Source organism: Fukomys damarensis, unplaced genomic scaffold (genome assembly GCF_012274545.1).
Source record: "Fukomys damarensis isolate Sample0158 unplaced genomic scaffold, DMR_v1.0_HiC HiC_scaffold_23, whole genome shotgun sequence".
NCBI lineage: Eukaryota > Metazoa > Chordata > Mammalia > Rodentia > Bathyergidae > Fukomys > Fukomys damarensis.
In genome coordinates this window covers 14,224,089-14,239,098 of record NW_022900935.1, presented here as the reverse complement: position 1 = coordinate 14,239,098, position 15,010 = coordinate 14,224,089, and the positions used below count along the sequence as shown (strand labels likewise).

At 41.9% G+C, this 15,010-nt stretch overlaps 1 protein-coding gene across 1 annotated transcript in view; it reads right to left on the bottom strand.

The window, feature by feature from the left end:
* Csmd2 (CUB and Sushi multiple domains 2) overlaps positions 1-15,010 on the bottom strand; it is a 553,879-nt gene that overhangs the window by 158,713 nt on the left and 380,156 nt on the right. Inside the window, 2 exon segments of the mRNA XM_033767260.1 lie at positions 4,225-4,416; positions 5,649-5,805. Of these exon segments, the coding sequence (XP_033623151.1) occupies positions 4,225-4,416; positions 5,649-5,805 (349 nt within the window).

The window sequence follows — 15,010 nt, the reverse complement described above, 5'->3', positions numbered from 1 at the left end:
TGAAATATCTATAATGAGCAAATCCATGGAGATAAAAGGTACCTTAGGTAGAGCAGTGGGAAGTGATTGCTAATTCTTTCCGAAGGGGAAAATGCTGAAAATTAGATTATGGTGATGATTATACAGCCCTGGAAATATACTAAAAACAAATGAATTGTGCACTCGAGTAGGTAAATAAACCTGTGAAAGGAGAGGATCTGGCTACCTAGCCTGGGAATGAACTTCTCAGAGCTTCCCAGGGAGGAGCATACAGGACCTTACACCCCCTCACTGACAGCAAGGGAACCTGAGCCAGCTGCCAAGTGCACAGAGGTGGAAGACACAGTCCCTCCTCGGGAAGAGTTTCCAGTCAGAGATGGGGACAGTCACGGTGGGTGCTGTGTACCCCAGCGCGGGCACACTCCAGGCAAGGAGAACCACAGAAGGGCAAGGAGCCAAGGCCCCCTAGGGCAGGGTGTGTAGAGCCGGGGAAGGTCCTAGTTTCCGAGGAACCTAGGAAGAGGAGCAAGAGTCCAGCAGATTGGTTGGGTGGCAGGGCTGGGATGGGGAAGACAGGACAAAGAGGACATTGCGGACGGCGAGAGGAGTGTGTGCAACATTCCTGGAGGTGTGACACAGCAGGGCAGGCGGGGGACAGGGCAGGAGATGTGCAGAGGTGGTGTGGGCCAGGGTAAGAAAGTGGACAGTGTTGAAGGACATCACACACCAAGCTGTTGGGCGCTGGCTCTGCTCCTGGGAAGAGTCACAGTGACTACATGTGTGTGACTCAGCATCGCACACATTACAGAGATTTGCAGATGAGGAGCTGCCTGTGGCTGCGGTTTGGAGGTAGCCAAGGGCTGAAACTGGGGGAGAAGGGATCTGTGTTACCCATCGGAGTGGTCACCTAACTCACAAGCTAGTGGCTTCCCCGGCCTCTTCCTCCTGGTTCTCTCATGTCCAATCTGCTTCCAGGCAGCAGTCCCCGAATCTCTGACACTTCACGTTCGACCCTCTACAGCCCCTGTCCCTAGTCTTGGCTCAGGTCCTCGTCCTCTCTTGGCCAGCACAGTCACTCACCATCAGTGATGGCACCAAAGAGATTTCTACAAAATGGAAATATCCATTCGCTCTTGTTTAGCCCTCTTTTCTGGAACAGAATTTAAGCCCTGAAAAGCAGCTCCCTTCAACCTTCCTGACTACCAACAATAAACTTTTGGTCCATCCGGGTCTGATGAATTGCTTAAGTGCAGGCAGCTGCACCTCTTCGCGTCTGCGCTTGGAATGACAACTGGACAGACATCCTCCCTCTGAAACGCTGTGTGATACTGCTCCCTCCCCAGGTAGAGCCAACGCTATCTTCCATTGTATCCCCATTCTAACGTGAATGGATCTTTGTCCTAGCAACTGTAACACATCATTAAAATAATGTCGATCTCCTCCACAAGACCATAAGCTCTTCAGCTTTGGGGACCTTATCTTATTTTTATCGGTACACCAACTGCCCAGTATAGTGTTGTGCACATTATGGAAGCTTAATAAATGTTTATTGAATGGATGGGTGGATGATCAAGTTAATGAAAGACGCTTATTGCTTCTCAGGAAAATTGCTGTATGTGTCTGAATCAAGGGAGCCTGCGTGAAAATGAAGAGGAAGAGATTTATGGCAGAGCTACTGAGGAAAGAGAATAATTGATTAGGCAAGATGCTAGAAGCAATAGGAGAAGATGGGACCAAAGTCACAGATGGGAGACTGACTTTCATCTGTTGCTTTGAAAGACCCATCAAGCATCTCACAGGCCCCCATGCTTTAGATAGCACCACTAAGAAGGGGAGGAAGAGGAGCCCTGCCAGGGAGCATGCTGAGACCAGATCCTTTGGTCATTCCTCACCATGTACCCTCCTTCTGTGTTGTTGAGGTGAGGCACACCAACCTGGTTGAAAGGTACTAGGCTGAATGGGCCCGAGGCAGTGAGTGGGCAATAGAGCCCTACAGATGGGGAAGGGAGCAGGGATGGTGGCAAGACATCAGCCACATCCTTGGCCGGAGCTTCTGTCCATATGCTAGAGGGAGAAGTATCTCTTGCTTTCCAGAAAGTGAGTGTTTAGAGGCAGCAGTCATAAGAACACCTCCACAGGGACACAATCACTGCTTCTGTCCCCCTGGGATCACTTAGTCTGAGTACTGGCAGGTGGGCAGGAGGGGGCTGAGAGGGCCAGCTTCCTGCAGTTCACCAACATTGAGACCAAGAGATTTTGCCCTTCTGGTCTGTTTCCTTCTTCCCATCGCAGAGTCTGGCTATTGTTTGGGCTTCAGAGTCTGCTCATCAATACAGGAAACACTGGATGTTTTCAGAGTAGTCACTTCTGCTAGGCCACGCTGAACTCTACCCCATCAAGCCTGATGTACAGTTATGCATGCATAACACTATGTATGCAGCCTCACTCCCCTAAAGGTGGTGGGGTCTGAGGGAGTCTCAATGGGGAAGGCATCCAAGGCTTGAAGGATAAGTACTTTTACTAGCCCTGCTTGCGTGGATCCTTTAAGTCCAGTCCAAGTGGCATATTTGATAATGAAACACAGCCTCACTCCCCTAAAGGTGGTGGGGTCTGAGGGAGTCTCAATGGGAAGGCATGCAAGGCTTGAAGGATAAGTGCTTTTACTAGCCCTGCTTGCGTGGATCCTTTAAGTCCAGTCCAAGTGGCATATTTGATAATGAAAGGAATATTACAGTGAATCCTTTCTGCAAAGCAATTGTCTTCCAATGTGAGTCTGTGTCCCTTCTGAACATTTTGGTTGCTCTGGCTTGCTTGCCTGTGGCATTCTGCTGTCACCTGCTTTGCATGGGTCTCGTGTGTCTTGCAGGCTTGCCCTGGGAGCTCTCTGTATTCCTAGTGCCTGGCATAGGGTGTGGCACGTGAATGAAAGCAAAGAATAAAATGAGGAATGAAGAGAGTAAGGGAAAGGTCATGCCTACAGATCAGGTCAATATCAAGGGCAAAGGAAGAGGAAGATCCCACAGGGTACTTACAGGGCACTATCCTAGTCTGTCTAGTTTAAGGTTAAAATTTTTGGCTTTGACCTTCTGTTGTGTCTCCGTATTATTGAAGATTCTGTTAAACTGCAATCATCAAGGGGAGTAACTGTGGCCATTAATCCTTCCTATCACGCTGGCTCATCCTGTTGCTCCTGCCTATGCTCACACTAGAACATCTGTCTTCCCACTTCATCCTTCTTGTTGGTGTTCTTACCCATCCTTCCAATTCTCAGTTGAAATGTCTCTATGCCAAAGTTTCTCATATCCCCCAACACTTTGCACGTAACTATTTTTACAATGCTCATCTTGTATGATAATGATCTGTTTGGGTGGTTATTCTTGCAAGAGTATGGGCTCCCCATGGGCAGGGAAAATGCTTCATTCTTTCTCTTTTTGTTTCTCTGACAGTGAATCCTCAGACATGCACCTAGGCGATTCTAGTATGTGGGGCTTGGAAAGCTCTTAAATGTTTTATCCAGTGGGTGTTTTGTTCTTGAAAGATTAGGCCACGCTGCACAGACACATCGGGGTTGTGGAACATGCAGAAGAGGTGGAGGGTGGGAAAGGACTGATAAAGGGGTGTGCTGAGAATCCCAGGCCACAAGGAACTGAAAAGCTGGACAAACAACATTTTGTACTATTTTACACTTCTGCCTTGGGCCACTGTCTCTTCTCCTGTAATGCACGCAGGCATCAGGTTTCCAGAGAAACTCTGCTGCCATTCTGGAAGAATTTGAGACTTAAGCAGATGGAAGTTCATTATTGTGTTCTTTAAGAATGAAATCAATGCTGGTTCATTATCTTAGTCTTCTCTTCGACATTTCCCTGGAAATGAAAACTGAGACCCAGAGTGAGCTGGAAACTCAATGGTTCTTGTTGTGGCACAAAGCCCAGGCAAAAGTCCCCTTTTAAAGGACTCCCCTACCACTTCTCCAGCACCATGTTACAGCTCTGAGGACATAACTTGGCTCTGGTGCCACCTGCTACATATGTGACAGTGGCAAGTCACCACCTGACTGCACTGCCACACTGGTGTAATGAGGTGTGAAAGTGAGAAAATGGAGGGGTTTGTATTGGTCCATAATGCCTGTTAACAGGAAGGAAAATCCAGGGAAGGGAGATGGTTCCCAGACCCTTGACATCTTCAGTGAGACCAGGCCTTGGACTCAGGTTAGGGGAGGCCCTTAAAGAGCAAGACACATCATACCAACACAGGTGGGCAGTGGCCGATCCCAGGTCCTCCGTTCTCCACTCAGACACATCAGCTCCTCACTGCCCCGCAGGCTGTAGCCAGGGTCACAGCTGAAGGTCACGGAGCTCCCTGCAAAGTGACCTCCATCGTGTACCTTGTAGCCAAACTGTGGAGTTCCTGGGTCTTCACATTTGATGAGCTCAAAACCTGGAGAAAAGACAAGAGGCAGAGTGAACAAGACTGATGGCGGCAGAAACCATGCTCGCTGTCCTGCCTCACAGTCCAAGCCCTCAGGGGAGGTACCTACCCCTCCCCAAGGCACGATGGACTCACTGCTTGGGGTCCTTCCACATGTCTATGCTCCAGAGAGGGTGTACTAGGGAGCACTCCTTTCCCTGTTACCATTTGTGAAGGGTGTCAGCTTGTAATAGTTTTCAGGCCTAGGGGCTGGATTTTCTATTTCTTTGGTTGACGCCAGTCTTTCGCTAGCAGGATCTGTTCCTCCCATTTTGCTCGCTGAAATAATCAGATGGGCTACAGTAAGAGAGAAACTTCAAACATATGTTAAAAAGCTCCATTCTGTCCTGTTTAAGTGTACTTTGTTGAAAGAAATGGAGGAGGAGACAGGTGTATTTGGAGCTCTTCTTCAGTTGGGTATCCCATACTGTTGTGCCTCATTTGTAATTCACAGGGGTCTTGCAGGTAGATACCTGCAGTTTACAACTGGGCTTATTGATGTCGGAAGGTTAAAAAAAATAGTTCCAAACTCATACCATTTTCAGAGAATGGAAGTGGGATTCAAATGTGACTCTATTTAATCCTTTTGCCCTAAGCCACCTCCAAAACAGGTAAAAATTTCTCTGCCAGGCAGCCCAATGCTCAAGCAAGGGGAATCCTGAGCAGCTTCATTGGGATTATTTTTCCATCCTAGAAAATTTGTTGATACAAATCCTACACTACAATTCATCCATCTAAAGTTTAGAATTCAATGTCCTTTATCTGTTTACAGAGATGTACAACTGTTATCACAGTTAGTTGTAAAACATTTTCATCATCTCAAAGAGAAGCTCATATTCACTTTCCTCTCAACTCTCTTACCCTATTTACCTTCTGTCTCTTTGGATTTTCTTGCTACGGGCAGATCATAAAAAATAGAATTATATAATATGTGGCCTTTGCGATGCGCTTCTTTCACTTAGTCTAGTGTTTTCAAATTGAAACACTTTCAGATTGAAGTATGCATCACTACTTCGTTTTCGTGGCCAAATAATATTCCATTGTATGAACATACTACATTTTATTTATCTACTCACCCTACTGATTTTAAGTAGTCTATAAGAACATATCCTTTATGTCTACTGGGCAAGCAGAAGCTCAGATAAATGAGTAAAATGGGAAAACTGCCCTTCATCTTTCATTCACGTGCATGAAAGACTTACTAGAAAACTGCAGTTCGAAGCCTGTACTGGTATTTTCGGCATCAGTGATGAAGTCAAGCCACAGACTGCTGGACGTGCTGTTCAGAGTCACCCCCAACATCTCAGAGTGGCTGAAGACTCCCAGCAAACGGGCAGAGTTGTTGCTGCCATCATAGACCTGAAGACAGGTGAGATCCCAACCCATGGTGATCAGCACTGCTCATTACAGACAACACCTTCTCACCCCAAGGTCCGCAATCCCAGAGTTTAGCTCTGATGACAATGGTTAGAGGGTCAGTTGGTTGTCAGAAGATGGCAGAGTGAAGCTAGAGGTTGAGCATGTTCTCTCCTTTCTCTCTGGTGTCACTTCTGTGCCACGCCCATCCATCCTGTGAGTCTAGTCTTCGGGAACTGGTTGCTACTCTAACTTTTTGAGTAGATACCTGCTCCTCTTCTCTCAACCCCCATATGGCACCAGGAGCCTGGGGAGGAGGGCAGGCTGTAAACATCCTGTATCTCTTCATCACTGAGCACTCAATCTTATCTTTAGTAGATGAGACAGTCTTCCTCCAGCCTCACCCCAACCCAGCCATGAGAGTGACCTGTCTTGACCATTTTGCTGGGCACAATCCCTGTGATCCAGGAAGGATGGAGTTAAAATGATCAGCATGTCATAGAGACTTTCCCTTCCCCAAGCCCTGCCTTTTCCCCTTTCCCTCCTGTAATGAAGTCTCCAGCTAGGGCCTGCTGGGCTTGCCAATGGTGGAATCACACAGGCATCTGGTCTCCCTGATTCCCATCTGTCCCCTGAACTTCTGAGCACCAGCAAAGACAACAATCATCAGAATAATAAACTGGGTCCCCAGGTTCCAAGGTTGCTGCTCCCTTCTAGATAATTGTACAAATAACAGAAGTTGTGATTGAGTGAAAGACCCCCTGGTGCTTTAGTAAATATCAAAGATGGGATCTATGGGTGGATGATGAATATTTGTGCATGGTACACAATGTGGTGCCAGCTGCCAGCAAATTGGAACAATATTTCCATCCTGCTATTTATGAAGCAAAGCTTTCTAAAAGAATCTATCTTTCAAGCCAATGGTGCTGTGTACTACAGATATTTGTTCAGGCAGCCACCTCAGGGCCTCAAGTCTGTTTCCATATCCCATGTGCAATTGGTTTATATTACTGATAGAATCCTATGGTTCCCACAGATACAAGATGCCCTCGGTTCAAAGAGGTTAGCTCCTTGCCATATGCAAATTGTTACAAAAATATTTTTATCCATCAAAACATTTACTGGAATGATCTTCAAAAGTTGCTAACATCATAATAAAAAAAACCCAGACATCATATACTTCTTAATGGAAGGCAGACCATCCTATGTAGAATTGCTATGCTGAAAAGAATCAGACCTGACCATCTGAAGACACTGGATCCAACTGCCAACTTACTGGAAATACTAAGGACAGAGGAGCATAAGGAATGATACTGTGGGTAGGTAGTCAGCAAAATCCAGACTCTGGAAAATTCCACTGAGCATTTTTCTCTGAACTTTTGTCTTTAAATCCTCCTGGAAATTATTTTGGCACATGATCTAAGATTCTACCTTTTTTCCTGGTCGATTAGTCATTTAACCAAACCCACCACTAACTTTAAATGCATGTTTAATACATATATAATTTGCATGCACATAAAATATTCAATATTTCCTAAAAAAATGCAAAGAAAAGAGAAAAAGAAGGAGGGAGAAGCCTACAGTTTAACAAACACATGAGACACTGATCCAGTGTTGTCCAGTGGACCTTATTTGGAGCCTGATTCAAATAGACTGCACATTTTAAAAGCATTTTAAAAGTGTGACATATATGAGATAACTGGAAATTTGAACACTCACTGGATGGTATTAAGAAATTATTGTTAATTAATAAAAAGTATAATAGGCACTGGTTTTTTAAAATTTCAAAGTCTAATTTGTTCTAATTCATTGGGAACAAAAATGTTATTTGTATCATTACAATAAAATATTCATTGCAGAAAAGTTACAAAGCAGAGGAGCACAAAGAAAAGAAAAACAGCTTTCAGCACTCATTCTATTTTGGTGAGGATCTTTCCAGGCTGTGTCCTCCGCATTTCCTTCCTTATACAGATTTATTTCTATACTTAAAAAAACAGATCAGACTACAGATGCGATATGGCAACCTGCTCTTTTGCTTAATAGATGTGCATATTTTTCATGTCATTAAATAGATTTTCCCCTATATTTTGTTCCTTTTAAATAAGGGTTTCCAACATAAAAGCAACCCAATCTGCATTATAATTATTTTTACATCAATTGTCCAGAATATGTGCACTAGCCCACAGGAGGTGTTCAATAAATGTGCATTTTCCTGAAGAACTTTTGTTTGTAAATCCACCTGGAATTTATTTTGACATATGATATAAGATTCTACCTTTCTTCCCTGGTTGATTAGTCATTTAACCAAATCCTGCTTGCAAATTTTCCACCTACCACCAACTTTAAATCCATGCACATATAATTTATTGCATATATAATTCATATACACATAATATATTCTCACATAATTTATATAAACTTTACTTTTAAAGTAAACTTACTATTTTATTCCCTTACAAAATCCACACTGTTTTAGTTACTATAGCTTTATAATACATTTAACTACAGTATGTACAGTAGTAGGGTAAGTCCTCATTTGGATTTTAACTTAAAAAATCCTCTCATATCCACTCTTCTAAATAACTTCAAGAATGTTCCCCAATTAAAAATAAACAAAACCCTCCCAAAAAGAAAACTTGTGTCAATTGGACTGAGTTATATGAAATGTACAAACTTATTTGAAAAAAAAATGCAGCTGTGTGATATTAAATCTCCTAATCCATATTCGTGGTGCTTGGCTCCATTCAATCAAGTTGCTTCCTATATCTCTCAGTAAAATTTGTTACTATTCCTGGTTATTTTTACTTTTTTTTATTGCTATTGGAAATGGGGCCTTTGTATACGCATATTTCCTAATGGGCTATCGCTTGATGGTCCAGTTCATCATTGTATGTAGATGATGGGCATGGTCTCTCTGAGAACTCCAACAGAATCTATGCATCTGCTACTTCTAATAAGATGAGTCAGAGTGAGTATGCTATGTGTAGAGCTTTCCATACACAATCATACACAATGTGAGCATCATTTCTGTGAGTGGTTCTGCATATGTGTTTCCTTGAATTCCTCCAGAAAGGAGAAGCAGGCTGTGGGCAAGCACACCTTCCACTTGGTTAGATGCTGCCTCGGAAGAGGGATACCTTCCAACAGACTCCCCCACTGACAGTGCAGGGTGTTCATAGACAACTATATCATTCGTTGCCAACACATGTTTTTTTCAGGCATGACACATTTTTTCCAGTCTGATGAGTGTGAAATGTTATCTCATTTTAGTTTGTGTTTCCTTGATTACCACTGAGAATAAACAGTGATAACTGTACATTTATCAACAACTCTACTGTCCTCTTCTATTAACTGATCATGATGACTCTCTACATTTGTTTTAGTCAGAGTGTCCTTAAAATGAAGTTTCAACTTTTCTCAGTAAATATGAGCCACACGTTTTGGGACATACTCCTAGATGGTTCATAGTTTTCATTTCTATTATGAATGAGATTTTTATTTCCTGATTATGTGTTTTAATTGGTTATAGAAACAGCAGCTGTTTTGCTGAATTATATTATTGGTTCTGATTAGCTTATGAATGGTTCTTTTGTACTTTCTAAATAATGAGATAATTTTCTATATTTTTTTCTAAGTTTCTAGCTTCTTTTGTTCATTTCTGGTATAATTGTAATGGCTTGGTCATCAGTACCCTGCTGGCACTACTGTATTGATGTCAGAAGCACTGGTCTTATGTCTGAATTGAATGAAAATCTTTATTATTATTATTATTTTTTTGGTACCAGGTATCAAACTCAGGCCTTGCACTTATGAGGCAAACAGCAGAATGACTGAGTTAAATCCCCGGCCCCAAAAATCTTTAGTTTTATCTTATGAAAATAAGAAAATATTTAGAACAAGTATAAGCCAAGAAATCTGAAAAGCTTCAATGAAATGAAAATTTTTATAAATAAAAATATTAATATCTTAATTTTTAAAAAAACTTCAATCTTTAAGTTTTGTCATTAAGTATGATGTTTAGTGTAGGTGTCGGGTAAAACTTTTTATCAAATTGAGCAGGTTATATTCATAGTCTTATGAGATATTTAAAAAAATAATGAATGGGTGTTGAATTTCATCAAGTGATGTTCGGGATGGTTTAGTAGGATTACGTGCTTCTCTCTTCTAATTTGTTTATAGAAATTAGATGAGTTGTATGAAATAGCCAGTATTTGAAGAGCTTTGACCTACAAACTAGCAATTACATATGGTCTGTCTAATAAATAGCATATGAGCTTTTCTATTGCTGATACATTCTCACATTCCTGTAATCAGACCACTCGGTCATCTTTGTTTTAATAAACACCTGCATTCAATCTGATATTGTGTCTAGCATTTTTAGAATTATGATCATAAATATTGGCCTATAGTTTCTATTTTTAATTTGAAAATTATAAATCAACAAAGTATATTTGGATGTATTTGTGGGATATAAAGTGATGTTGTGATTTATGAACACAAAGTGGAAAAATTCAGTCAAGCTAATTATCGCATTCATCCCTTCAAATATGCATCATTTTTGTGATATGGTATGATTTAAAAATATAAAATATATTATTACTTACCATATTCACTAGGCTGTGCAATAGATCTCAGAGACAAAAGCCTTATCCTCCCCATGTAACTGTGGCTTTGAACCACACTGCTGTCATTTCCCATTTCCTTCATTACCCCAGCCTCTACAAATACCTTCTACCCTTTGATATTAGTGTTTCTACTTTACAGTTAAAAACATGAGTTGGGAGATGGATCTTTATTTTTTTCTTTCCTGGAATTGTTTGCTTATCTCAGGATTAATTGTTCCTCAAAGTTTTGTTAAAAATGTACCTGTAAAATAGTCCAGGCTTCAAGCTGCTGAGAGAGAACAAAGGGGAATTTCAATTGTGTCTGGTTTATTTAAATTGTCATTTTATTGTATAAGTGCTTTTTATCTATAATAATTTCCATTCATTTGAGCTTTTATATTCCTCAGCTTATAGTCCCAAATATTTTTTATTTTCATACTCTACTACATCTATGAATGTGTTCCCTTTTTCATTCCAGATATCACACATTTATTACTTTGTTATTCCTAGACTGGTCATTGATCAGTTTTATCTGTTTCCTTAGTTATTAAAAAATAGTTGGTTTGTTGATAATTGCTGTTGTGTTTTTATTTTTCTTATCCGTTCATGTCTGCTGTTATCTTTAAAAGTATCTTTCTACTACTTTTGTTGGGATTTGTTCTATTATTCAAGCTACATAAATCCTTACTTATTTCTAACCCTGGTGATATATCAGAGACTAACAGAGGTATATTAAAATCTTCCATGATGACTGCAACTTTATTAAAAATTTTGCATTTCTACCAGCTTTTATTTAATTTATTCATGCTATGTTATTTGGCACATAAAGTTTTACTGTGGATTGATTGTACATTTTATTAATATATAAGAATCCCTTTTTTATTTCCTCATGTGATGTGGGAGTTCTCCAATGTATCATGTAATGAACTGATTTCATTTCTCTGTGGTTTTTACCTTCTCTGTTCATTGTCTGCCTTCTATTGTTTAATTGGGTGATCATGTTTTTCATCTCCATCCAATCTTTCCTCATCTCAGACTGCTCTGTTTTCATTACTGCTTATTTTTGTGCCATAAATATAATATTCGCTCAAGCCATGTTAAGAATACAAATTAGGAGCTTTTAAATGTATGTTTCTGTTCTTTGTTGCTTACAGAGGGGTGATTAGCCCTGATTTCTCAGTCTTATAATCTACTCAATATTCACACATATGTGGTTACTTTTCTTTTCTTTCTTTCTTTCTTTTTTTGGGGGGTACCGGGGCTCAAACTTGGGTCCTTGTGCTTGCAAAGCAGGCAGGTGAACCACTGAGCTAAATCCCCGGCATTCATTCATTCTTTCTTTCTTTCTTCCTTTCTTTCTTTCTTTCTTTCTTTCTTTCTTTCTTTCTTTCTTTCTTTCTTTCTTTCTTTCTTTCTTTCTTTCTTTCTTTCTTAGTTGGCACATGACTGCTTAGGGAAAATGGAAATGGAGAATGTAAATATTCCCTAGTCTCTCAGGAGAGTAGAGAAGCTAAGCCAAAAGAGTCCATAACAAGGAGAAACATTTCAGGGAGAGAGAGAGAGAGAGAGAGAGAGAGAGAGAGATACTGGTATCATCTCTGGTGAGCCTCAGTCTCACTAGTCTTGTTAGGCACCAGCCATAGTATTTTTATAGATCACTAAGTTAGATAGAAATTAATATACAGCCAGCGAGGGACCAGGCCCTCTAGGAAGTCGGCACACAAACGATGAAGACATCAAAACTATGGCTGGAGATGAACCTAAAGAGGGCCGGGCCTCAAAGTGGAGACCAACAGCCGGGCCTCCTTAGAGGTAAACAGCAATTTGGAGTTATAGTAGAATTACCACCACCTGGTCCAGTGAGCCCAGATGGGCATCAGATGCATAGGTGGGTGACCAGAACATCTGGACCCATGTTCCCATCCCTTTCCAGGAATGCTTTGGTTCTCTCCACATATCCTTGCTATGGACTCATTTCCCTATTGGATCAATATTAGCTAAGTAATATTATATAGATTGATTATAATTTGACCCACATGGTACTCACATTATGATTTTGCTGTATAAATTGCCCTTGACAAAGATTCGCACTCACTCAGGACTTCTGCAAACTCCAGAGCTAGTTTTCTTTTCCTTCTTTCTGATAAATCTAACCTAACTTCCTTCTTTGGTGCCTGACTTCATCCCTTGATGTTGTAAGACCAGAAACTTGGCACATCTGACATGTAACAGGTCAGGAGTTAATTTCCACAGTCCCCTGGCTGTAAGTCCCTTTATCTATTCTAGTGGGAACACATGGGGGCAGTTTATACATGTGCTTCACTCACCATCTTGAGCTGAAAGGTGTTTTTCTGTATTCTTGTATTTAAAGGTCCTTTCTGCCTTGTTCATGTCAAGCTAGCAGCAATATCACATAACAGGGACCCAAATCAAAGGAATCAGGTGGTTCTGGGAGACAAGTCAGAGTGTATATGTGGTGATACTTGAGAAATTTGCAGTTATGGAGGCTAAAGAAGAGATCGGGGTTACATGTATAAGAAAACAGACATGTCATGGGTCAGAAATGCAGGACTGTAGGTTTGGGGGGTTAGTCAGATGTGTGAAATAGCCTATCTTGGGAGACAAGTAAAACATGGAGGAGGTGACATATTTCCATGGTCAGAGTTCAGGTGTACATGAGAACATCTTTAGAAGAACAGGCAAGTACTTAGGATTAAGAATGTATTAGAATTCTAGTGCACAGGCCAATTATACCAAGGCAAATCTAGATGTTGTGGCAGGGCCTCTCCTCCTCTGGGTTCCTTCTGCATGTATCACTTTTGAGGCAGGCCAGATGACAGGCTTTGTCAGCAGGGCCACTGCAACTGATTGTGTTTGCAGGACTGTTCTGAATCAAATTTGAGAAACTATGACTTCTGAGTTTCTCTTAGTTCTGAAACAGTTCTGGGACCTACTTCTAGAACAGGCTCTCCTCAGGAGGGTAAGGGGTGCTGGGAAGAAGAGCTAGAACAAGAAGGGACACGATGCTAACCTAATCTCCCTTGTGTTCTACCTTCCTGGGACCTCCTTCCAGAAATCCTAGAGGTCACAGTGTCCCTTAAATGGCTTTTCAGCCAGATCAGAAGCTACAGTCTGACTTTCTGAGGACTAAAGAGACCTCGAAATGCAAGGGGGACATCTTGTCAGGAAGGTCAAGCCCATTTTAGAGGCTGGGTAACAGAGCCAGCTGGGCTGTGGCTGCAGAGACAAAGTCCGAGGTTTGGGCAGGTTCTTCAGAAACACAAGAATCCTGTGTTAGTCTTGCCTGATCACTACCTTAGGGTGCTCCTTAGGGTGCTCTTTTCTTATCCTGACTACCTTGGAAAATCTCTCTTCTGCCGGTCTGTTAATCTGCTCACTTAACTGGGACCAGAACTTGAGCAGTGTGGCTGGGAGTTGACTACTGTTGGGTGCTACTCTGAGTCTAAACCACTCTAGGAAGGGAGCTTGGTTACTGGCCATGGTTCTTATGACCCCCAGCTACCATTTCTGCTGGCCTTACCAGGTCCCCTGCACAGAACCATTGCTCACAATCCCTTTAACCCTTAGCAACTGTGAGTCATCCCTTAGCTTCCTGTTTTTGTCAACTGCCTTTATCTGAGAAAGCCTCTGCATTGCCCAGCTCACGTCCCTTCCATCTGCACCATGGCAGGGAGGAGGTCCCTTTGTACTGCTGTCCCAGATATGGCCTCCAAGGTTCTGCTGCTGCTTACTGAGAAGATGGACAGGAATGAGGGTCAAGGGCAAACCTGAAGGCATGTGTGACCATTAATCATGACTGCCAATTGAATGGCTTAGGAAATATCTAGCAGATTAGTAATGCACACTTCTGTGTGTGTCTAAGTAGGTCATGGTGGTGTGACCTTAGGGACTATATCAGGTACCTAGTCCTTTCCTCTCTAGTGCTGTTTCACTGCTTTGCTTCCTGGTCACCATGAAGCGAGCAGCTTTACTCTGCCAAGCTCTTCTGCAATGATGTTTCTGTCTTGTAGCCAGCCGACCATGGACTGAAACTTCTGAAACTGTGAGCCAGCTTATTGTTTCGCTCCAATAACAGGATAGCTGATAAGTACAGCTTGGTCCTCAGAAGGGCCTAAAGCTTTCTTGTGCCCTCTTGAAAAGCAGATTTGATGAAGCCAATGGAAGATCCCTAATACCTTGCTCACTGGGGTTGCTCTGTCTTATTTCGTGTACATCCAGCCCCACTCTATCTAATGAGCGCATCCTCTCAGGTTCAAAGGTGATTAAGTAAGTGTGAGAAACACTGTATAAACACACACACACACACAAACACACACACAAACACACACAACAGAGAGCACATCTCCTAGGGGTAAGTATAGTATGTTTTCTCTTAGGACTTTCCGGAGTAGTGACCTTTGGTTGTTTCAACTTTTTCTAATGTTAGCACTTCTTCCACTGCAGAGAATAAAACTATCAAACTAAAATAAACAAGCAAACAAACACAACAAAACAAAAAGAATAATTGGGCCGGGGATTTAGCTCAGTGGTTCTGCTGCCTGCCTCACAAGTGCAAGGTCCTGAGTTTGATCCCCAGTACCAAC